A 25,186-nucleotide genomic window follows, 5' to 3' on the forward strand; every position below is an offset into this window, starting at 1 on the left:
TTTATGTATTATGCGTTGTGCATGATACGGTGACAAAACAACACGGCTGTATACCATTAATCAGTCACGCCGAGAAAACCTGAGAGTTCGCAATACTTATCTTTTTTATTTGTACAGATACCTTTTTTGTTAATCTTTTATTTCAGGAAAAAAATCTTCTTGTACACTTTTGTCGACTGTTGTACTGTGGCCCACTCTAAAACAATTGCGTAACTGACAAGACAGTAAGTAAATACATTATGCATAATTTAAGATGAAAATCTCGTAAGAAGCTGAAGGTATTACCATCCAAGCAAGTGTTTTCCAGGTAATCAGAGTTTGGATCATCTTCGAGAAGATCAGGGCGAGCTCTCCACGTGAACTTGCTGAGAGAACATCTCCTAGCAGATGCATCGTACGTTGCAGATCGACAAACGAAAGCAAATTCGTTTAAACATCTGGAAATAGATAGACAAGTGTTTTAAAACTTGAATCTTGCCTGAAAATATTCATTAATGAAACAAATTCTGTCTCAAATAGTCTACAACGATGGCTTACCACATGAACCACAAATGCAAAAACTTTTAAGTAATCACGCATGCGCCCTTAGGGTTTCCTCTAAAATGTTTTGCGGATCTATAATGACGTGGGATATTAAGCTCGCTCCAATGTAATGTTTTCCTACTTGTGGCAGGCTTAAGGACATCCAAAAACATACTACTGGAATGAAGCATAAATATATTGTGATAAGCTGCGCTTTCCAGCGTGTGGGAAGATTCTGATTAATATATCAGTATTAGGTCTCGTTGAAGACGAGCGCCGAGTGTGTGATATTTAACTGTTTCATCCTTTCATACCCGGGGAAAAACAGTACAGGATTCATGTTGAGAGTTATTATTCTATATCTACATCTACACACATACTCCGCAAGCCACCATGTGGTGTGTGGCGGAGGATACCTTGTAGCACTACTGGTCACTTACTTTCCTGTAACAATCGCAAACAGAGCGAAGGAAAAACGACTGCCTATACGCCTCCCTACAAGTCCTAATTTCTCTTATCTCATGCATGTGGTCTTCAAATGGCTCTGAGCACTATGGGACTTAATATCTTAGGTCATCAGTCCCCTAGAACTTAGTACTACTTAAACCTAACTAACCTAATGACATCACACACATCCATGCCCGAGGCAGGATTCGAACCTGCGACCGTAGCAGTCCCGCGGTTCCGGACTGCAGCGCCTAGAACCACAGCATGTGGTCTTGACTTGAAACGTACGTCGCTGGCAGAAGAATCGTTCTGCAGTCAGCCTGAAATGCCGGTTCTCTAACGTTTCTCAATAGTGTTCCGCGAGGAGAACGTCGTCTTCCTTCCAGAGATTCTCACTTGAATTCAACGTTATACGGGTGACAGAGCATCCTAAACGGGCATTTTAAGGTGAGGAACTAAGGGTCAGAAATGAATATTTAATTTTATTGAAATAAAGAACTTATACCTTATAGCAAGAATATAAGCTCATACCAACTGTTCAAAGTGACGACCATCTGTCTGAATGCTTGCAGTACAGCACACTCTGTTGATGAAACTGATATCTAAGCTCAAAATCAACTGGCCCATTTCTTGCAAGCGTTGTATGTATAGCGGTGTAATTGCTGTTCCATCACTACTCTCAACACCGCATTCTTCAAAATGCACATTTCACGGGAAAAGTTGACGGATGTTCCACGAAATTTAGGGCTAACTGCAGGATGTCAGCAACTTGTTGCCACGAAATTTCGGCACAGAGTCGTCTGGACATCTTCAGGTGTAAAAAGAAGGAAGTTTAGTGTTTAACCTCCCGTCGAGAGTGAGGTCATTAGAGAGGCAGCACGTGCTCGGATTACAAAAGGTTGGCAAAAGAAAATCGGCTGTGTGCTTTTCAAAGGGACCATCCCCGCATTTACCTGGAGCGATTTAGGTAAATCACGGAAAATCTAATTCTGGATGGCCGAACTAGGATATGAAACATCGAGCTGCCGAATGTTAGTCCAGTTTGCCAACCACTGAGGCATCCCGCTCTGTCATTTTCGGCTTGTTTCTGGCGAAAGTACACTGAGTTTCCCTATTTAAGACCCCGTCGGCGCATACGTGATGTACTCAGTTGTCACAGCTGTCACTACGCATGTGTTGTTAGGGCGCACGTGCTTCTGCTACAAGTCTGTGCATAGCTGTGAGCGCCCGTCGTGGTGGAAGCTCTCCTTATTGATGTCAGATCGATCGTCTTCACATTGTAAAATCGCAGAACGACGGCGGCTTTGTAGAACACAAAGTTTTTCTACGGCAGGACTCCGTCCATTATCTAACTGGAAACCGCCGTCACGATTGATAAGGGTCTCACACAGTAGTATTTCCGCTGGTCTATTGACAACAGTCCCAAAAGAAAGAAATTTTCACTCTGCAGCGGAGTGTGCGTTGAAATGAAAACTTCCTGGCAGATTAAAACTGCGTGCCAGACCGAGAGTCGAACTCGGGAGCTATTGCCTTTCACGGGCACGTGCTTTATCATCTGAGCTACCCAAGCACGACTCGCGACCCGTCCTCACAGCATAGGTCCCGAGTTCGAGTCTCGGTCTGGCACACAGTTTTAATCTGCCAGGAAGTTTCAGAGCCCCAAAAGTTTGAAATATAGGATTACCAGTAAAAATACACTGTTATGCGATAGCAGATTTGTTGGCTTGAAGGAGACTAGTAAGACGGAGGTGTCCTCAGAACCACGCGTCACTTACGCTAGACAGGGTGGTCAGAAACAGTTCTAAAAGCTCGTAAGGATGTTGCAGCGTAGAATGTGCTGACAAATAGTTGTTAAGATAAAAATTAGATACGTGGCGCCGTTTCCCAATTAGTTAGCATTTAAGGCAGCCAGTCAGGCCGTTGCGCGCGCTAATTCAAGCGGCTCGCCAGAGGCGGTCCCGCCAAACGTGTACTTCGTTTAGTTTTCTAAAACCGAAAAGAGAGCGATTCACAAATTGGACATGGGACGGTAGTAAGAATCGAACACGAGCCAAAGGCTGAGCAATCTCGTGTGCTCTCATCTATGCTATAAGAACAACTGACACTAATTACGCCTGGCGGAAGCTTGAATATACGCGCGCAACGGCCTGATTGGCTAACTTCAACTGTTGTTGACTGGGGGAACGGCGCAACGTATCGAATTTTTTTCTTGACATTTATTTCTCTGCGCAACTTACCCTGCAGCATCCTTATAAGCTTTTCAGACAGTTTCTGACCAGCCTGTATATGAGTTGCCGCGCTCACTCGAAATCTTATAAACATTTGCCATGCGCAGCTCCACGTCGTCCTTGACTGATCATAGAAGCGCCGAGATTTTTGATGGAGGAACTCAGTGTGATCAGAAAACTCTGCACCGAAATATCATGGCAGCAAGTTATTGACATCCGGCAGTTCACCCGAAATTTCGTGGCACAATCTACACCCCAGGAAAGTTTTAAATTTCACAAATTGACAGATGCTTGTTAATGAATCTTCACTCACACGATCAAAACTGTCTCCCAAAATTCTATTGCGAGAACATTTTTTTCTCGCGAATCGTGGCTAGTCTTCGGTGATTTGAACGGCACAGTTTCTATTCACGGCAATAAATTTCTTTCAATTAGGATGTTACCTTCGAGAAACTTTTGTGCTCGGCTTTTTGGTCACTACATATTGTTGAATCATACGTTGCGTACATGTCTCCCAGTTCCTGTAACGAGTAATGTCCCATTTTCGACACCCAGTCGTGAACTAACACAAACGATTGTATATTGTTTTTAAGGTAGCGCCAAACACGTCTAGGCACTTCAGTCTGGAACCGCGCGACCGCTACGGTCGCAGGTTCGAATCCTGCCTCGGGCATGGATGTGTGTGATGTCCTTAGGTTAGTTAGGTTTAAGTAGTTCTAAGTTCTACGGGACTGATGACCTCAGATGTTAAGTCCCATAGTGCTCAGAGCCATTTGAACCATTTTTGCGCCAAACACGTGAAAGTGACAAAGTTAAAACAGAAGCAGTTTACAAACATGTGGTTCCCGAACATCGCATCGCTCATATACATTTTCCCGAGTCTCGAAATATTAGTTTGCAACCATTGGTGGTTCCTTACCTGAAAATGTTCATGTTAGGGTCCTATGCATAATTTTGATCGTGTAGATAAACGGTAAGGGGTCACCGAACCACCCAGCACGGCCGGCTTAACTTTGCTTGGTTTCTAGTCTTCAGTTTACATGTCAGTCCCTCAGTGTAAGCTTTGCGGGTAGTTACTACACCCTCCTGGGAAACATCCTGGTTGGTTCACCGTCTTCACTTCAGCAACGGTACTAGTAAAGTTAAAACAAAAAACCCATAAAACATTCTCACAGCCATCATGCAGCTGCTATATTTTACATTCCGTGCCATCTCAGATTAAAGTGATGATATGAGGACAGGAAAGAGATTCGGCCCCAGAATAAAAGAGCAGTAAATCCACGGCAAACGAGTGATCATCTGAAGCGAGCCCCAACAAGCGGGAATAGTGCCAAAGATATTCCAAAACGAAAAAATCGAGTTTATTTCCCTGGCACCGCATTACAAAGCGATTATTTATTAATTCTGAACGGAGGATCTACAGCTACCAGTGCCGTCCAAGAGGTGCTATGAGGAAACACCACTGGAGCTACTTCTTCACGGGTCTCTAGAATGCTTCAGTTCACTGAGATAAACCTGTATTGTATCAGGGTAAAGAAACGTGGACGTAAGAAAAGGGGTGTGAATGTAATACCTTAAAATCTTCTGCGGCAGTAAAGCCATTATGGAACTTTCTGTAACCAACTCAGCGAGTTCATTGTATTTTGCTTCTTACATCTTTCGTTTCTTCGGTAACACTTCAATGATTAATGACCCCCAAGTTGTGACGCAATGCACGCAGTGGAAGGAGCATCACGGTATTTGCATTAAATGATATAGGGGAACCACGAAAAACCTGGAACACAATTCAGGACTCGACTTTGAATTGTACACTCCTGGAAATGGAAAAAAGAACACATTGACACCGGTGTGTCAGACCCACCATACTTGCTCCGGACACTGCGAGAGGGTTGTACAAGCAATGATCACACGCACGGCACAGCGGACACACCAGGAACCGCGGTGTTGGCCGTCGAATGGCGCTAGCTGCGCAGCATTTTTGCACCGCCGCCGTCAGTGTCAGCCAGTTTGCCGTGGCATACGGAGCTCCATCGCAGCCTTTAACACTGGTAGCATGCCGCGACAGCGTGGACGTGAACCGTATGTGCAGTTGACGGACTTTGAGCGAGGGCGTATAGTGGGCATGCGGGAGGCCGGGTGGACGTACCGCCGAATTGCTCAACACGTGGGGCGTGAGGTCTCCACAGTACATCGATGTTGTCGCCAGTGGTCGGCGGAAGGTGCACGTGCCCGTCGACCTGGGACCGGACCGCAGCGACGCACGGATGCACGCCAAGACCGTAGGATCCTACGCAGTGCCGTAGGGGACCGCACCGCCATTTCCCAGCAAATTAGGGACACTGTTGCTCCTGGGGTATCGGCGAGGACCATTCGCAACCGTCTCCATGAAGCTGGGCTACGGTCCCGCACACCGTTAGGCCGTCTTCCGCTCACGCCCCAACATCGTGCAGCCCGCCTCCAGTGGTGTCGCGACAGGCGTGAATGGAGGGACGAATGGAGACGTGTCGTCTTCAGCGATGAGAGTCGCTTCTGCCTTGGTGCCAATGATGGTCGTATGCGTGTTTGGCGCCGTGCAGGTGAGCGCCACAATCAGGACTGCATACGACCGAGGCACACAGGGACAACACCCGGCATCATGGTGTGGGGAGCGATCTCCTACACTGGCCGTACACCACTGGTGATCGTCGAGGGGACACTGAATAGTGCACGGTACATCCAAACCGTCATCGAACCCATCGTTCTACCATTCCTAGACCGGCAAGGGAACTTGCTGTTCCAACAGGACAATGCACGTCCGCATGTATCCCGTGCCACCCAACGTGCTCTAGAAGGTGTAAGTCAACTACCCTGGCCAGCAAGATCTCCGGATCTGTCCCCCATTGAGCATGTTTGGGACTGGATGAAGTGTCGTCTCACGCGGTCTGCACGTCCAGCACGAACGCTGGTCCAACTGAGGCGCCAGGTGGAAATGGCATGGCAAGCCGTTCCACAGGACTACATCCAGCATCTCTACGATCGTCTCCATGGGAGAATAGCAGCCTGCATCGCTGCGAAAGGTGGATATACACTGTACTAGTGCCGACATTGTGCATGCTCTGTTGCCTGTGTCTATGTGCCTGTGGTTCTGTCAGTGTGATCATGTGATGTATCTGACCCCAGGAATGTGTCAATAAAGTTTCCCCTTCCTGGGACAATGAATTCACGGTGTTCTTATTTCAATTTCCAGGAGTGTATTTTTCCAGAAAGGGCAATCGAGTGTCACAACTGTACCACCAATCAGTTGTCGGTTTTCGATACTGTTCTGGATCCAAGAAGTTCTAGATGACTGGTTTTGTACTGGTCATTTGAAAATAATCCTTTTCCCCTTCAAAACTGATCATTTCCAACGCACGACAAGTGCGTCCAATATCTGTGTTCATAGCTGACAAAATCTTCATTATTTTATGATTCGTGCCCAACAATAAACGTGGCTATAATCCCTTACTATCTCCGAAAGGAAAAAGGTGGAATGGTGCTCCTAGTCTCCAGTACCTGGGGCAGTTGCCCCCTCCGACATAAACACTCCCATCACAGCACAAGACATTAAACTTATCCTCCGGTCTAAACGCAACACGGCCCCTGGTCACGACTGTGTCACCTACTGCCACCTTCGAGAGAGCTCCTATTCCTTCCTGACTGTCCTCGCCCATCTCTATAATGTCATCCTCTCTACTGTCTTCTAGCCTGACCTGTGGAAGACCTCCCGCGTCCTCTTATTCCTCAAACTCAACAAACCCCCTTCTGCCGCCTCTTCCTATCGTCCCATCTGCCTCACCTCCATCTTCAGTAAGGTCTTTGAATCCATTCTCTCCCACCGTATCCATCAGCACCTTACTCAACACCACCTCCTCCCCCTTACCCAGTGTGGCTTCCGACCCTCCTTTTCTGCTGAATACCAACTCCTAAACCTCGCTCACCTTCTGTCCCTCCAGCTCAACTCCCGTCGCTCCGCCATTTTTGTTTCCCTTAACCTGCAAAATGCCTATGACCGTGTATGGCATCCTGGTCTCCTCTTTAAACTCGAAACCTACGCCCTACCTATCAATTTTGTCTGTCTGGTCGCTTCCTTCCTCTCGCGCCGTCCTTCCTATGTCACCCTCCACAACACCAGCTCCTGTATCTTTTATACCACGGCTGGCGTCCCCCAGGGTTCTGTCCTCTCCCCTCTTCTTTATCTCTTGTATACGGCTGATATGCCAAAGCCACCCTCACCAGTCCACCTTCTCCAGTATGCTGATGACACCACCTTCCTGGATCTCTCCCCTACCCTTCAACGGTCCCAACGTACCCTCCAAACCCACCTTAATCAGTTCACCATTTGGTGTAACCAGTGATTCCTCCGTCTCAACCCCTCCAAAACCCAGGCAATCATCATATACTGCACCACTCGCTCCTTTCGCCTCCATGATTTCTACCTCACCCTTTATGGTCATCCCATCCAGCTCACCCCCACCCTGAGATACCTTGGCCTCACCCTTGACCGACACCTCACCTGGACCCCTCATCCCCAGACAATCCAGCAGAAAGCCCATTCCTGCCTCCGCCTTCTGAAACTCCTGTCTGGCCGGACATGGGGATTGCATCCTTCTACCATCCTCCACACCTACAAATCCCTCATCCGTCCTATCCTCTGCTATGCCAGCATTGCCTGGATCTCCGCCCCCACCCACATTTACAGGGCCCTCCAAATCCTTGAACACCATGTGCTCCGCCTGGCCTTCCATATCCGCCTTCCTTCCCCCACACGCCTCCTGTATGAACTGATCCCCTTCCCCCACCTCCTCCTGTTCCTCCAACATCTCCACATCCTTTACAGTTTACATTGTCTGCAGGCTTGATCCCCCTCACCCTCTGTTTTCCTCCTTCCTCTCCACCCCCCGCCCATTGCCGTGCCTCTATCGCTGTATCCCTCTCTCTCTCCACCTCCATACCCTCCATCTCCTTCATCAGGGCAATTTCCAGCATCTCCCCCTCCCGGATGACGAACTTCGCTGTGACATCTACCCTTCTTTCCAACTATAACCTGGCCTTGTCCTCTGTCCCCTCCCCAGAGCCCCCTTTTTCCTCTCCCCTCCTCCTCCCAGAGCGGATTTTCCTCCTTCCCCCCCCCCCCCCCTGAGACCCTGCACCCTATACTTGCCTCTTTCCTTCCCACATCCCTTCCTACCTGGCCCTCTTCAGCGCGCCCCCCACCCATCTCCCCCCCTCTCTTCCCCTCCCTCCCTTCTTCCGGTCTCCCTCATCTCCTTGTGCCTGGCAGATCCTCCGTTTTGATCATTGCCAGTGTGCCACGTCAGTGTTGTGTTTAGTGCTGCTTCTCCTGTGCGCCAAGAGGCGTGATTTTAATTGTGTACTGCCTTGAGGTTCACTGCTGTGTTTGTTTTGTGCTACGCCATCCGTCGATAGTTTTTATGCTCCAGTCCTACTGTGCCTTGTGTTCTTTTAATTTTCGCAGTGTGTGGCTTTTTGTGTGCGCTACTTTTAAACAGATTTTTATCTCCATTTTACAGTCGCACCTTTTTTTGTCTATTGCCTTCCATGATGTTCCCCCTTTTTTATATCCTCTCCTTTGTATATTTTTCACTGTCTTCTATTGTTTGTTCTACGTCTTTTGGCTGAAGAGCAGCGCATATGCTGCTGCCAGCCCCCTCTGATGGGGAATTGAAATACAATAAAGAAAAAACAAAAAAAAAGTGGAATGGGGGCGATGATCGATAAGTGGATCAAGTCGTGCTCTTAGGTGTTAGCATGTAATGCACACCCATACAGTTGCTGCTTGTAAAGAAAAGATGTGAGGGATTTAATTATAGTCACACCATGAATTCTTGGGCAATGGTGAGGAGGCTTGAACTCCACCGACTAACTCGCACCACAACTGGAGGTCTACGTGTAAATTCCAAGATTTTTTTGCAGACTTTGGAAAAATGATTTCTTGTGGATATACAGCGTGGCATTTTATCGAGCGACAGATTGCCCTGGAAGAAGTGCATCTTTTTACATAGCGATAAGGTAATTCATGGGTAACGAAGTAAGTGCACTTTAGTACTTTATGAAATGTAATAAAAGAGCATGTCTGCACAACAAGTTGGTAGGATGGCGTAGTTGACATACTGGACTATATTTTGGATGGATGGATGAAAGAAAAAATGACTGAAAACACTTTGGGAGCAACTGATACCCGTAATTCGTTCAGACTGTCCGTCCAAAATTATTACTATATCAAATTAGTTTACCAGACTAACAACACATTACGAATAGCCCAGTCATCTGAAGTTTTGGCACTCAGAGTAGTCTCTACATATTTTTAAATGGCTCGGTATTACATTTTTCATAGTCATCTTCACGATGTGTGCAGTATACTGTTATTGCATATCTGGGACACGGGGGAAGAGTCGTTGGAAGCGAATGATTCTGCATTGATCAACATCATGTTATGATATCCGTCCCCCAAAAGACCATGTTCCTGCAACAATTTTATTCTGTTGAGTGTAAGAAAATTTTGTGATTTTGTAAGCAAGTTTAATAAAAGTGAAGCAATTTTCAAGAATATAATGGTACCTAAATGAAGTATATTAACGAAAATACTGCACACAATTAATGAATGCATCACTGAATTAAATAAATCAAATTGTACAAACTTTTTAGAAGTATTGAAAGCACAAGAAACTGCAGCTATATCTTATTCTTTACAGCAGCTCCTATGCATTGGTTTTAGTAGATCTATAATAACCGTCTGATGTCCTCAGCTCGTGGTCTTGGGGTAACGTTCTCGCTTCCTGCGCACGGGGTCCCGGGTTCGATTCCCGACGAGGTCAGAGATTTTCTCTGCCTCGTGACTACTGGGTGTTGTGTGTTCTTCATCATCATTGACGCGCAAAGTCGCCGAAGTGGCGTCAACTAAAAAGAACTTGCAATCCGGCGGCCGAACTTCCCCGCATGGAGCCTCCCGGCGAACATTGCCATACGCTCGTTATCATTAACGATCTGATTTGTCTTTGTAACGTTAGGCAACATGGCATTGCTATGCTTCCCGCATTTTTCCCGCGGGCATGCAGCTCTACTGTACGGTTAAATGATGATGAGATACTATTGAGTAAAATATTCCGGAGGTAAAATAATCCCCGGATCTCTGGGAGGGGACTGCTCAGGAGGAGATCGTTATCAGGAGAAAACAAAATGTCATTCTACGGATCGGATTGCGGAGTGTTATATCCCTTAATCGGTAGGTAGATTAGAAAATTTAAAAAGAGAACTGCATAGGTTGAAGTTAGATATAGTGGGAATTAGTGAAGTTCAGTGGCAGGAGTAACAATACTTCTGGTCGGATGAATACAGGATTATAAATACAAAATCAAATAGGGGTAATGCAGGTGTAGGTTTAATAATGAAGAAAATTAGAATGCAGGTAAGCCACTATGAACAGCATAGTGAACGCATTATTGTAACCAAAAAGACACGAAACCAACACCCACCAAAGTAGTACGAGGTTATATGCCAACTAGCACCGCAAATGATGGAGAGATTAAAAGAATGTATGATGATATAAAAGAAATTATTCAGACACATAAAGGAGAGAAAAATTTAATTGTGTTCGGAGACTAGAATTCGATAGTAGGAAAAGGAGGAGAAGGAAAAAAAAAAAAAAAAGAAACATTGACTGGGCGAAAGGAATGGAAGAGGAAGCCGCCTGGTAGAATGTTGCACAGAACATTATATAATCACGGCTAACACACTGTTTAAGAACTACGAAAGAAGACTGAATATGTAGAAGACAGCAGAGGACACTTCAGGATTTCTGGTTGATTATGCAATGGTAAGACAGAGATTTCGGAACCAGATTTTAAACTGTAAGATACTTCCAGGGCCATAAATGATCTCTGTCCACAGTTTGTTGGTTATGAAGTATAGATTAAAACTGAGGAAATTGCAAAAAGGTACGAAGTTAAGGAGATGGGACGAGGATAAGTTGAAAGAACCAGAGGTTGAGAGTTTCAGAGAGACCATCAGGCAACGACTGACTGAAACTGGGGAAAGGAATACAGTAGAAGGCGAATGGGTCAATTTGAAAGATGAAGTAGTGAAGGGAGCAAGGATCAATTAGGTAAAAAGAGAAGTGCTAGTAAAAGTCCTTGGATAACACAGGATATACTGAATTTAGTTAATGAAAGGACAAAATATAAAAATGCAACAAATGAAGCAAGCAAAAGTGAATACAGACGTATAAAAAAATAAGACTTGCAGAAAGTGCACAAATCGCTAGAGGACACACAGAAGCATGTATAAGAAAGGGTAAGGTAGATACCGCCTATAGAAACTTAAAGAGTGTTTTGGAGAAAAGAGGAGCAGTTGTTTGAACATCAAAAGTGCTAAACAAAGAAGCGAAAACTGAAAGATGGAAAGAATATACAGAGGTGCTACGTGAGGGAAAAGACTTGGAGGCAGTATTATAGTAAGCGAAGCAGAACTAGATGATAATGGAATGGGAGATCTTATACTGCGTGAATAATTTGATAGAGCAATGAAAGACCTAAGTTGAAACATGGCCCTTGGAGTAGACGACATTCCCTCACAACTACTGATATCCTTGAGAGGGACAGCCATGACCAAACTATTCCACCCAGTGTGCAAAATGTGTAAGGTATCTTCAGAAGCCCAAGAATAATGTAATAATTGCAATTCCAACGAAAGCAGTTGCTGATAGGTGAGAAAATTACCATACTATCAGTTTAATGAGTAGTGGTTGCAAAATACTGACATGAATTATTTACAGAAGAACGGAAAAGCTGGTAGAAACCAGCATTGGTGAAGATCAGTATGGCTTCGGAGAAATGTAGGAGCACGCGAAGCAATGCAACCCTATGACTTCTCTTAGAACATAGGTTATCCTACGTTTATAGTATTTGTAGACTTAGAGAAAGCTTTTGACAATGCTGGCTAGAAAACACTCTTTGAAATTCTGTGGTAGCAGGGGATAAGTACAGGGAGCGAAAGGTTATTTACAACTTGTTGAGAAACCCGACGGCAGTTATAAAAATCGAAGGGCTTGAAAGGGAGACAACGTTTGAGAAGGGAGCTAGACAACGTTATAACATATTTCTGACATTATTAAGTCTATACAATGAATAAGCAATAAAGGAAACCAAAGAAAAATTTGAAGAAGTTCACCGAGAAGAAACAAAAACTTTGAAGTTTGCCGATAACATTGTAATTCTGTCAGAAAAAGCAAAGGACTTGGAAGAGCAGTTGAACGGGACAGTGCCTTGGAAAGGACATAAGATGAACATCAACAAAATCAAAAACAATTTAATCAGGCGATGCTAAGGGAATTAGATTAGGAAATGAGACGCTAAAAGTAGGAGATGAGTTTTGCTATTTAGGCAGCAAAATAACTGATGATGGTCGAAGTAGAGAGGATATAAAATCACAAAGCATAAAAAGCATTTGTGCAGAGGGGAATTTTGTTAACATCGAATATAAATTTAAGTATTAGGAAGTCATTTATGAAGGTATTTGCGGGATTAGCCGCGCGGTCTAAGGCGCTGCAGTCATGGACTGTGCGGCTGATTCCGGCGGAGGTTCGAGTCCTCCCTCGGGCATGGGTATGTGTGTTAGTCCTTAGGATAATTTAGGTTAAGTAGTGTGTAAGATTAGGGACTGATGACCTTAGCAGTTAAGTCCCATAAGATTTCACACACATTTGAACATTTTATGAAGGTTTTTGTCTGGAGTGCAGCCTTTTACGGATGTGAAACGTAGACAACAGGCACTTCATACGAGAAGAGAATAGAAGCTTTTCAAGTGTTGTGCTACAGAAGAATGCTGAAGATTAGGTGAGTAGATCACGTAATTAATCAGGATGTACTGAATAGAACTGGGGAGAAAAGAAACTTGTGACACAACTGGACTACATGAAGCGGTCGGTTCATAGGGTGCATTCTGAGACATCAAGGAAACTTCAATTTAGAATAGGAGGGATATGTGGAGACTGAAAATTATAGAGGGAAACTAATAGATGAATACAGTAAGCAGGTTCAAAAGGATGTAGGTTGGAGCAGTTATTCGGAAATGAAGAGGCTTGTAGAGGATAGAGTAGCAATGAGAGCTCCTTCAAACCATTTTCGGACTGAAGACCACAACAATAACAACAACAACGACACAGGTCATCAGATTTTATTTGCTCTTCCTAAAGAGTATAAATTATTTAATATAAATAAATGAAAAAGGGATATAATTAAGAATTGAGAAAATATCTCTTGGGTTGTTGTTACAATTATACTTCGCATTTTCTTGATTTGAGTGAAGCAAACTCACTGATATATTCATTGAAGTCTAGTTTAGCAGCTATGTTGCGTTCTATCGACACAATAGTTTGTTCCCAACTATCGACCTTAAGTAGTTTTTGATCATCCCTAATTTGCTGATTACCGTTCACGATACACTGCAGTAACTAGAACAGCCATAAATATCCTAGAAGCTTAATGGTAGACGTTTGTTTATGATGCTACTTGGACTACATGACTAAAAATGACACTGTGGCAACATCGTGCGTTTACAGTCGTATGTCGAGTGAACGGCTTTTTCTTGTGGGCAGAAAAAAGGAACACGAGGTGTAAGAGAGTCATGTATCTCCTCCGGTTCGTTCTTGAACTGTCATTTTTCCTTGTCTGTTTTTGGGCTCTCTCTCTGTGCCTGTGCTTCTGGCGGGGACCTACCTCGCCACCCTCTCGGTACCGTCTTGCTTGTGGAATCTTCGCTTCGTGAGATCGCCGTCATATCTGATACAATTACTCGTAAGTGTACACTAAAGTAATCGATCTGGCGACATATTAAGCGTGAAATTACAAATTGACAGGGAACATGCAGGTTGTTTCGAAAGAAACATACTTGCTGTAAGAAAAATAGCGGTATTCGTAATAAATCTATTGTAACTTCTGATCTAAAATACATATATCAGTTTAGTCGAAGTCTCTAACTAACCTGTCTTCACAATCTGTTCGATTAGAAGCTGTCACATCTTTGACGTCACTTGCTGGAAGCTTCAGTTTTTTTCGTGGATGCCTTTCAAAGACGTAATGACGGTTAGGACAATCCCTCTCGATGCGGCTAGCTGCAACCAAGAAGAATATACTATGAAATGAACAAATGAATGAAAAACCATTTATACTTCACTAATTTTTGTGAGGGTGGTTCTCCAAAGCTACCAAGTACTTGATAAAGATAGACATGACCGCCAACAGACATATAGACACATAGCATTTGGTATGTGGTGCAAGACAGTGTATACACTACATCAAATATGTTCTGATTATAAAGCATGCTTGACTATTATAAGATGAACGAAAGGGGGTAGTAGAGACAATGATACAAGCAAATAATCCGTATAAAAGTAGGTCCGATAACGAATGGTTTCCCCCATGCGCCGTATGCACAAGCGCAGTCACGTCAGTGATACAACCCTGTTAATGTCTTCAAGGTCACTCTTCACGTCACCAGTGAAAGTAAAGTATTCAACTAACCAACAGTGATGTGCCAGCCGCGAAGCTGCAGCATAAACTTAGCCTTACAGTCCAGGTACCGGTTCCTACAGTGAACAGCAACCGCAGTGCGCACAAGTAGAATTTGAAGCGGTTGGCGTGGCTCCACACACATTTTCAAACGACAAAATGGTCGACATCCATCTCATATAATAGCGTGCAAATGGTAATGCACGTGAGGCAGCACGATTGCGAAGCGCATCTTCAGAGTAGACTGTCAGACAGCAGCGTGTCCCGTCTGTATCTGCGCGAGTTCAGTTCTTTCAAACCCAACGTACAATATGCAGGTAGACCAAGAACAATGTCGACACCACGATAGCGGGAGTGTGTATTACATCAAGTGTGTGCGGGCACAGTTACCAGAAGGATTGTTGCAGCAGAACGCGTTTCGCCCTTCATCATATGGCGGATATTAGATAAAGGACTGTTATACACATATCACGTACAAAATGTGCAGTCACTGGCCGCACCTGGCTCTTCAGTCAGGGTTGTCTTCTATCAATAGATCCTTGCACATTGTGGGAATGATACACAGTTCCTCGCGTACTTGTTGTTTACAGATGAAGCATGCTTTATCGAGATGGTATTATGAGCATCCACATCACACACGTTTGGGTTTATGGAAGCCCTCATACAACCATTGAGGTCGCACATCAGCGGAGACTCTCCATTAACGTTTGAGAAGGTGTCGTTGGTGATCGGTTGATGGGGCCACATTTCCTGCGTGGCCAGGTACCCCGACTTGGACCCTTTGGATCTTTTTGTGTGGTTTAAAAGCTTTGGTGTATTCTAGTCCCGTTGATAGTTCCGACGAACTCTGGGAACGCATGGTTGCCAATGTATTCGGAACACGCCTGAGATTTTTGAACGTTTACGGCCAACTATGATGAAACATGCTGAAACTATCCTTCACATGAACGGTTGCCACGTGAAATACTAGTAAAGTGTTTGTTCTCAAGTGCATATCTGCAGTTTGCATCCTTGGGGACTCTGTTATAAGGTGCTCACGTCGTGTAGGGGAAAAAGGAATCCATTGGTTTCCGGACCTGTGTCTATTAGAATTATTTACTTATTTCCTGGTCCTCTGCTCGGCCCTTTCGTTTGTACTTATAATAGAAAACACTCTGTATAATGACGTAAATGCTTACTGTAAAGTTCCCCAGTCCCACACTATTATCATAGTATGCCAATTTTACAAGTACGTTTACAGAAACTTTCTATAATGCTTACTGCTTCACAATATATGATGGCATTCGCTCATCCTTGCAAGCCAGTATGATTTGATTATCTCAACAAGAAGATGACTACAATATAGAAACTAGACATGAATAAATACTCTTACTACAGTTTCTTGGCGGTCATGCTTTCTTTTTTCATTTATATTTTGTGGATTCCTTCTATAGAATAATATCAAACTTTCAGGATCCAAATTATATCACAGGACAATGATGTTACAATAGTAATTTCATTGTCAGCACTCTCTCAACAGCTTTAGACTTTGGAGAAATCTAATGAACAAGACGTGAAGAATGGATCCATTTCATTTTCACGCTGTAAATACAAGAAATAGTTTTACAAAACTTAACTGTTACCAGATAAGGTATAAGGAATATTAAAAACGAAAGTATTACTAGCATAATTACTTACACATCAAGCACACTTCAGTGAAGTGTACACTATTCGGTACTAAGACAAGGTTCCCGATACCCTCTGGATGAGCTTGTTCTCTCGTTAAATAACACGTTGATTCTTCATACTCTGATGATCCACTGAACGAAGTAATACGATTTCCTGCTTGGAAGTCAAATGATGTGCAAGTCCTGACTAAATTGTTCGTAGCAGTCCGATCTCGTAGGCACAAATCCTGGCATTTCTCTAAAACCTTGAATGGCGGCAACGTATCTCTCACCTGTAAAACAAATATGATAATACTGACAATGAAACTAGGCTTTATTTGAAATTAACAAAAAGCTGTTAACAAACATTTGTAACAGTGACACATGACGATTCTTCATATATAAATGCACTGCGCACAGCTATTCAGTGGTCTGTACAGTGTGGATAATTCTATACATTCTTCAAGTCTGCTAGGAATTCTCCTTGTGAGCGACAAAAAAAGTAATCTTCACCTGAGCAAATATCAGAACAAAAGCACTAGCGCTATTTCAAAATATGACTTCAAATGGACATACAGCTCATTCTCAAAAATCTGTGTTGTAGATACCTACTGGTCTATCAGGGATGTAGGCGTGGCTTTACCGCAACCATAGGGAGCGTTGAAATGTTGTGGTATACCTTCCCAAATAATCGGTAGTACAGATATACCATCAACCAAAGGGTGTGATAAATATTGGAAATATTAAATCATGTAGTTTGACCAAATTTAGCAATTTTACGGTCTTTTCGGAGACGCTCAGTTTAATAGCTACATTTGCTAAATTTTGCACTAAGATATTAGTGCAACTGAAAACTGCCCCACGAAAATAATATTTTGTTACAGTTCTTATTTTAGATGTTACGGACGTTTTTATGATTTTTCTTGTCTTTTCAAGTAAACAATATAGGTTAAGCACTAGATACACTTAAGCTACGGAAGAGGCTTTTAGGTACGAAATGGAGAAGATAATTTAGTTACGTTATGTAAAATTGGAGCTTTTTAAATTAAATACTTCAGTTTCCAGTCATCCACTGTCCAGTGCCGTCGCACTTTACACAACTTCAGCTGTCGCTTAGGACAGGAATATGTGGCTTATGAGGAGCTGCTCAGCCATTTTACCCCATTCTTCTTAACGCTCTACGCATAGTCAACACGCTAGCCGGACTGCTGGTATCATTTTGGAGCTCATGAGTGATTTTTTCCATTGATTTTATACCTTTTTTTACAACCACCGTCCGCAATACTCGACGGTCAGTACATGAGGTCTGCCTGCTCTTGTTTGTTTTCACTTCACAAAAACATCACCAACAGTCGACTTGGACAGCTTTAGAGGGGTTGACATGTCCCTGATGATTCTTTACTGAGGTGGCATTCAATGACTAGTCCACATTCGAAGGCACAGAGTTCTCATGTTACTGCTTCTGTACTGACAACAAAATACTCCACCCTTCCCTCCTGTTATACTGACGGTCCGGCTTTCGTAACATCTAATAGTTCCGCATCTCTCGGAGTGTACTGATACTTTTGATCAGGTAGTGTAGGAGTGGTACTGCTGACCAGCCCTCAGCTCGTGAAGACTGGGGCTGCCAAACCTGTACTCTGCCGAAGCTGGATGTAATTTTCACCGTCTTGATAAGCCCTGTGCGTTTACCGCCGAATGTTCGAGTTTTAATATAGTCCTGCCGGTTCGGAACACACCGGCCTTTCGTTGAAAGTACAGCGACGATAGCTTTCAGCTCATGAGTTTCCTTTTAAAGATTCTGTGTTACTTAATGGTTTCTCTTCCCTTACAGGTTTATTCTGTACTTTCAGTATGAAACTTTCTATAAATGCATTTTTCAGTTCTGACCACTCCAGATATTTGGTCTCTTCTATTTTGAAAGATTTGCAGTAGGTTCTCGAATTAGTTTACAATTTAATTTCCACGCTTGATAGATTTATTTGAAAACCGGTTTGGAGGTGTTATTCCACTAGAAATATAATGTTTTCTTTCTTTTGATTTCCGTGAGCTCTATGCAGAGCTCACTCAGACGTATTTTATATTCATTACATTCATATTCGCTTGGGAGAACCCTTTTCAGGAACTCCGTGCTCGCTTTAGTTTTTTCGGTGTCAAAGATTGTATCTGTTTATGAGCCTTCCTAGTTTGTGGGTATGAAATGAGACAAAACTACATTTTCATCTTTCTTGCTTCATTTTGGTAGTGATTGCGACTTGGTCTATTTAGAACTTCTCGTTATTTTGGATGGGGGATCTGCTATTGAAACATATGGAAGAAAACTTAAACTCTCATGAACAGGAAAGGAAGATAGCTACCCACTATGAAAAACAAATGCATCAAAATAGAGTTTTTAACAAGAAAAAAATGATACTAACATTGTGGTTCCATCGTCCTGGCAAGACTTTTTCTTCCATAGAGCCGGCCGGAGTGGCCGTGCGGTTCTAGGTGCTACAGTCTGGAGCCGAGCGACCGCTACGGTCGCAGGTTCGAATCCTGCCTCGGGCATGGATGTGTATGATGTCCTTAGGTTAGTTAGGTTTAATTAGTTCTAAGTTCTAGGCGACTGATGACCTCAGAAGTTAAATCGCATAGTGCTCAGAGCCATCTGAACCATTTTTCTTCCAGAGTGATTGCTACTTCATCCTCTCTCTGTGGTGTAACTGCGACACAGGATAAGGGGGAGAGGTAAAGTTTTGCATCCCCGATAGTGAGATAAGCTGGAGGAGGAAGGGAAAGTGAATTAGCCGTAGCCTTTTAAACAGAACCATCCACGTATTCTCCTAAAGTAATTTAGGGAAATCACTGAAATCCTAAATCTGACTGAACGGCGTTTGAATCCCACTAATCTCATATACTAGTCCAATGTACACTACTGACCATTAAGATGACGTGCTACACACGCGTGTAATGAGGAGAAATGCGTACCATCACGTTTCCGACTTTGATATAGGTCGGATTGTAGCCCATCGCGATTGCAGTTTATCGTATCGCGACATTGCTGCTCGCGTTGGTTGAGATCCAATGACTGTTAGCAGAATATGGAAACGGTGGGTTCAGGAGGGTAACGCGGAACGCCGTGCTGGATCCCAACGGCCTCATATCACTAGCAGTCTAGATGACAGGCATCTTATCCGCATGGCTGCAACGGATCGTGCAGCCACGCCTCGATCCCTGAGTCAACCGATGGGGACGTTTGCAAGACAACAACCATCTGCACGGACAGTTCGACGACGTTTGCAGCAGCATGGCCTATCATCTCGGACACCATGGCTGTGGTTATCCTTGACGCTGCATCACAGACAGGAGCGCCTGGGATGGTGTACTCAACGACGAACCTGTGTGAACGAATGGCAAAACGTCATTTTTTTCGGATGAATCCAGGTTCTGTTTACAGCATCATGATGGTCGCATCCGTGTTTGGCGACATCGCTGTGAACGCAAATTGGAAGCGTGTATTCGTCATCGCCATACTGGCGTATCACCCGGCTTGATGGTATGGGGTGCCAGTGGTTACATGTCTCGGTCACCTCTTGTTCGCATTGACGGCACCTTGAACAGTGGACGTTACATTTAAGATGTGTTACGACCCGTGGCTCTACCCTTCATTCGATCCCTGCCAAACCCTACATTTCAGCAGGATAATGCACGACTGCATGTTGCAGGTCCTGTACGGGCCTTCTGGATACGGAAAATGTTCGACTGCTGCCCTGGCCAGCACATTCTCCAGATCTCTCACCAATTGAAAGCGTCTGGTCAATGGTGACCGAGCAACTGGCTCATCACAATACGCCAGTCACTGCTGTTGATGAACTGTGGTATCGTGTTGAAGCTGCATGGGCAGCTGTACCTGTACACGACATCCAAGCTCTGTTTGACTCAATGCCCAGGCGTATCAAGGCCGTTATTACGGCCAGAGGTGGTTTTTCGGGGTACTGATTTCTCAGGATCTATGCACCCAAATTGCGTGAAAATATAGTCACATGTCAGTTCTAGTATAATATCTTTGTCCAATGAATACCTGTTTATCATCTGCATTTCTTCTTGGTGTAGCAATTTTAATGGCCAGTAGTGTATTAATCGCCTTGTTTGGAGTATTGCGATGGCGGAGAGTCACCGTACAGCTCTTCCAGTGAATAACATTGGCAGAGCTGCTGCTTCTCGTTCAAATACCATCTAAGCTGTCGTTACGAGACTGTGGATCCCGTTTCAGACCTCTCATTAAAGGAATATCCCTGGTGGTATCGGAGATCGACACCGAGTCCCCATCTTAGTAATCAGATACGCCAACCGTTCAGTCACAGGGGTATGGTATCTGTTACACAAGATGTGGCTAAAATGGAATGATTAATTATTTATAACTGATGCAGGTATAGAAAGAAATGAGTGGCTTAATTATGTCAAATCTAGAAAAAAAATTAAAATGGGAGGTTTTTACTTCGTTACAAATATCTTGGAAATGCGGTCGCAGTTGAGAGTAGTAGCGCCGTTAGATGACGTCAGAGAGGCCCGGCAGGCGGAAGTGGAAGTGCGCCTATTGATGAGTTCACTTCCGGGCGCGCCCTACAGCGGGACAGCCCGCGATTCTTCCGTGGATGCTGTAGGGAGGAGCCGCGCAACGGCAGTGGGAAGAGCACAGTAGCGGAAAAAGTTTACGATGGGTTTGTTTATAAACAACTTTTCTGCTACCAGTCACTGTTTTGTTTTATTCATATTTTACACGACGCGTTTGGGGAATGATACGCATTTTCCAGTGTGTTTTCTCTGTGTACTATGCCATTTTTACATTGTCTCCGATATGTAAGGTTCTGTTTTGTTTTATTGACTTTACTGCACTTTATAAAAAAAGCACAAATTTTAGTTAGTTATCGATTTTTTGTATATATTTAGTGTCGAAATTTAGAAGAACTTGTTCTTACAGTTTTCTTATGGTCCATTTGCGCAGAGTCTCACACATGTTAAACATCACACATAATTTTCAGTGCAGGGTGTACATCGAGAATAACTTACATAAACAAACAGTTACAAAGATGAGTTTAGATATAGTTGACATAGATAATGTTACAGGTGTTCCACAGATTATGATACTCTTTTATACAGAGGGTACTTATCTTAAAAGTATGGATCATAATTTGCTTATATCTATTTTTTTACAGTGCTGCTTATTTCTATGTGTTACTATTTTTATTTAAGTAGATTGTCAAAGAATCTAAAGAGATTCACTTATTGATTTTCAAGTTTACCATTTTGTCTTCATATTTTCTGTAATGTGAATATATCTCCAGTTCTTGTAACAAACGGAGTTTACGCTCTTTATTTAGTCGGTGGAGTACTTTGAAAATTTTCTCTACTTTTACAAATGGGTGCCCTGTATTAATTTTGTGTGTGGCTATTACTGGTGTCTATCTGTTGTGTGTGTAGGCTTTAATGCGCTCTCTGTACCTGGTGTTGAAATTTCGGCCTGTTTGTCCTAAGTTGACTGTGGAACACCTGTAACATTTTCTCTGTCAGCTACGTCTCAAATCATCTTTGTAACTGTTTATGTAAGTTATTCTCGATGTACATCCTACACTAAAAATTGTTTGTGATGTTTAACATGTGTGAGACTTTGCACAAGGGGACAATAAGAAAGTTGTAAGTGCCGGTTTTCCAAATTTCGCCACTAACTAAGTATAAAAAAATAGGTAACTAACTAAAAATTGTGCGTTTTTTTATATATTGAAATAAAACCAATAAAACAAAACAGAATGTCACAGAACGAAAACATTACATAAAAATGGCAAAGTACAAAGAGAAAACATACTTGAAAATGGGAATCATTTTCTGAAACGCGCCGTGTGAAATATGTATAAAAGAAAATAGTGACTGGTAGCAGAAAAATTATTTATAAACGAACTCATTGTTTTCACAGTCGCAGGCTTTCACAGAAACCATGAACAATCAGCAAAATCAGATCATAAGTTCAGCACCCAAGGTTTGGGGGAGGGGACCAAACAGCAAGGTCATCAGTCCCAGCGTATTAGGGAAGGAAATCGGCCGTACCCTTTCAAAGGAACCATCCCGGCATTTTCCTAAAGTGATTTAGGTAAATTACGGAAAACCTAAATCAAGATGGACAGATGAGGGTTTGAACCGTCGTCCTCCCGAATGCGAGTCCACTGTGCTAACCGCTGCGGCACTTCACTCGGCCCAGTGCCACAGTTAGTTAACCAGTTTCGCACCTAAAATACGAATTTTACCGTTGAAAGACGTCCATAAGAACTTTTTGTAAGCGCAAAAGCGCAAAAGAAAGGCTCAAAACTAATTTTTCTGTAAAAATGAGAAAAAACAGTCACTGGTGGAAGTATTGCAGTTGACACGCTTCTTTGGTGGTAGTAAGCTTTTAGTTTTGACAGAAATGTCAACGCAACGCAAAAATAGAGAAAGCCTGTGAGATTGAAAGGTGAAACAAATCCGGATGTAATACGCACGCTACGGTAACCACCCGTTGCTCCGGGACGCGGAAGAAACGCGTCCTATACAGATTCTCATATAACGAGCACGTTCCTAATGTCCGTCTCCATAACCCACACATGGACATTTACATCAAGAAAACACGCAGGATAGTGATATACCGATTCAGCAGACCCCATGGTTAGGACATTGGCTTGTTTTCGAGTGAATGCTGGTATAGTTCCTTTGAATAGGCCACGGACTAGTTCCTTTTCTCTCCTTGAGTTAAGCTAGTGCCCTGTTTCCAGTGACGTCACAGTTGATGTGTCGTTAAGCTCCAATTTTCTTTCAGAATAGAGTTACATGAAACGCAGGCTAATAGCGTACCTGATAGTTACCCCTACAGATTAAGACGACGTGGCGTCAGGGAAGGCATCAGACTACAGAAACAAGTGGAGAGTAGAAATGGGAAATGTTGTAACTGCCAACCCCCACATTTGTCAGAAGAATCAAAGAACAATGTATCTCCTATCTCCTTTACATCACTAGAATTACAAGCAATGGGTTCGTAACTTTAGCTGAGTCAACACTCTCGTGTAAACCTTGCGGAACAGAGGCCTTGCTTATCTTTCTTCATATCTCTGTAACTGCAAATTCTCTGTCGCAAGTCAAAAAGCTGTGCCCATTCACCAAAAACCTGTGTGTTATCTCTTCAAACCATTCCGGGCATAATGGCGCATGTCATTTGGAACTGAACTGAGAAGCACTGCTTGGCACTAGGACAATGCGCCATCTATTAATGAATGTTTGAAACATTTTCTCTATGATTTGACACATGGAACAAATCTAGGGAGATGCAACAGTGTACCGAGAACGCAATGGCACTAAAAATTTTTTATTTATTTATTTTTTAACGGCACAGAACGTTTTCAGTGTCCACTCTTGAAGTGTCATAACTAAGATGAGAACAGGTTTTTCAAGAGTAGAAACAAAATAAAGATAGGAAGATGTAGAGAAAACTCATGCATCGCGGATTAAGTTAACAACTTACAATGTAACTGTCAGATCGTTTAACACAAATTATTTGATAAACTTGACGCAAGCTGGGTTTTGCGAAACTCTAACAAATAGCACTAGTATACTGGAAAAGAGCGGATATATATGTATGGGCGCGCGTCAGATAAACCAATTTAAAAACGCTAAGTAATTAGGACGTAACACAACAAAGGAAAAGACGAATCGTGACACGTGGTCTTTGAAAGTCAACTGCGTGAATATATATCGTCACCCACGATGTCGTAGGGCTTACGTTATCCCACATCTTTGTCTCCTGCAGCACCTGAAGAAGTCGACTGTTTTCTCCATTAACTTGTGGACCAGTTCGTGATATTTCCTTGCTCTCTCAGATCGGATTCATTTCAGCTCCTACAAAATACTAGATTAGTGCATAAATTCGAAACGTTTTTGTTTTGCATATTGATATTTCGGTTGTTGTGGGTTTAATTATCGATTGCCATGGTTTATTTGTAGTTCACTGTTGCTTTTTGAGTTTACGTGTTACCATTTTGTCATCTGGAAATAGTGCATATGCTGTGGACGCTAGGAAATGGAGTGCCAAGTAGAGATATTGGAACATTTCCGACATATTCTTCTGTCTGAGTTCAATAGGAGAGCAGCGGAGGCAGCCAGAAACATTTGCACCGTGTATGGGGACAATGTCGTTGGGCAGACTACCGCAAGAAAACTGTTTTCTCGTTTTCAGAAGAATCGTTTTGACACTAGTGACTCTCCACATTCAGGAAGACCTCCCGGGTTTGATTAATATAGTTTAAAGGCATGAATCCACATTGATCCCCGTCAGTGTCCTCGAGAACTGGTAAATGTGATGAACTGTGATCATTCCACCATCGGGCGACATTTGCATGCAATGCCAAAGGTTCAAAAATCGTGTTTACGGGTACTACATGGTCTAAGCCAAAATCACAGAAATCAGCAGTTGGCCATATGTGCATCTCTGCTTGCTCGTTATCAGAAAAGAAAGGAATGATTGAGCCCAAACAAAGCAGCAACTCCCCATACAAAAACCTCCGCACATCCACAGAAGACAAAGCTATGCACCTGGTGGAAGTGCGACAGTGTGGTGAACTACGAATTACTTCACCGAGATGTAACCATCACTGCTGGTATTTATTGTCACCAACTGAGACGTTTTGCAGACGCAATCACGCAATCTACGACAACGACCAGGAAGATAGCGGGAAGTGACGCTACTCCACGATAACGCCTGCCTGCATTTTCCTTTTTTTTTTAAAGGAGAATTTGGATTGGA

The 25,186-nt window shown here is 43.3% G+C and overlaps 1 protein-coding gene across 1 annotated transcript in view; it reads right to left on the reverse strand.

Annotated features, from left to right (window-relative positions):
* Positions 1-25,186, reverse strand: part of LOC124555752 — a 166,596-nt gene that overhangs the window by 98,822 nt on the left and 42,588 nt on the right. Inside the window, exons 3-5 of the mRNA XM_047129775.1 lie at positions 16,418-16,679; positions 14,214-14,343; positions 286-437 (exon numbers count right to left, since the gene is read on the reverse strand). Coding sequence (XP_046985731.1) covers positions 286-437; positions 14,214-14,343; positions 16,418-16,679 — 544 coding nt within the window. The remainder of the gene's footprint in view (positions 1-285; positions 438-14,213; positions 14,344-16,417; positions 16,680-25,186) is intronic.

Source organism: Schistocerca americana, chromosome X, assembly GCF_021461395.2.
Source record: "Schistocerca americana isolate TAMUIC-IGC-003095 chromosome X, iqSchAmer2.1, whole genome shotgun sequence".
Lineage (NCBI taxonomy): Eukaryota > Metazoa > Arthropoda > Insecta > Orthoptera > Acrididae > Schistocerca > Schistocerca americana.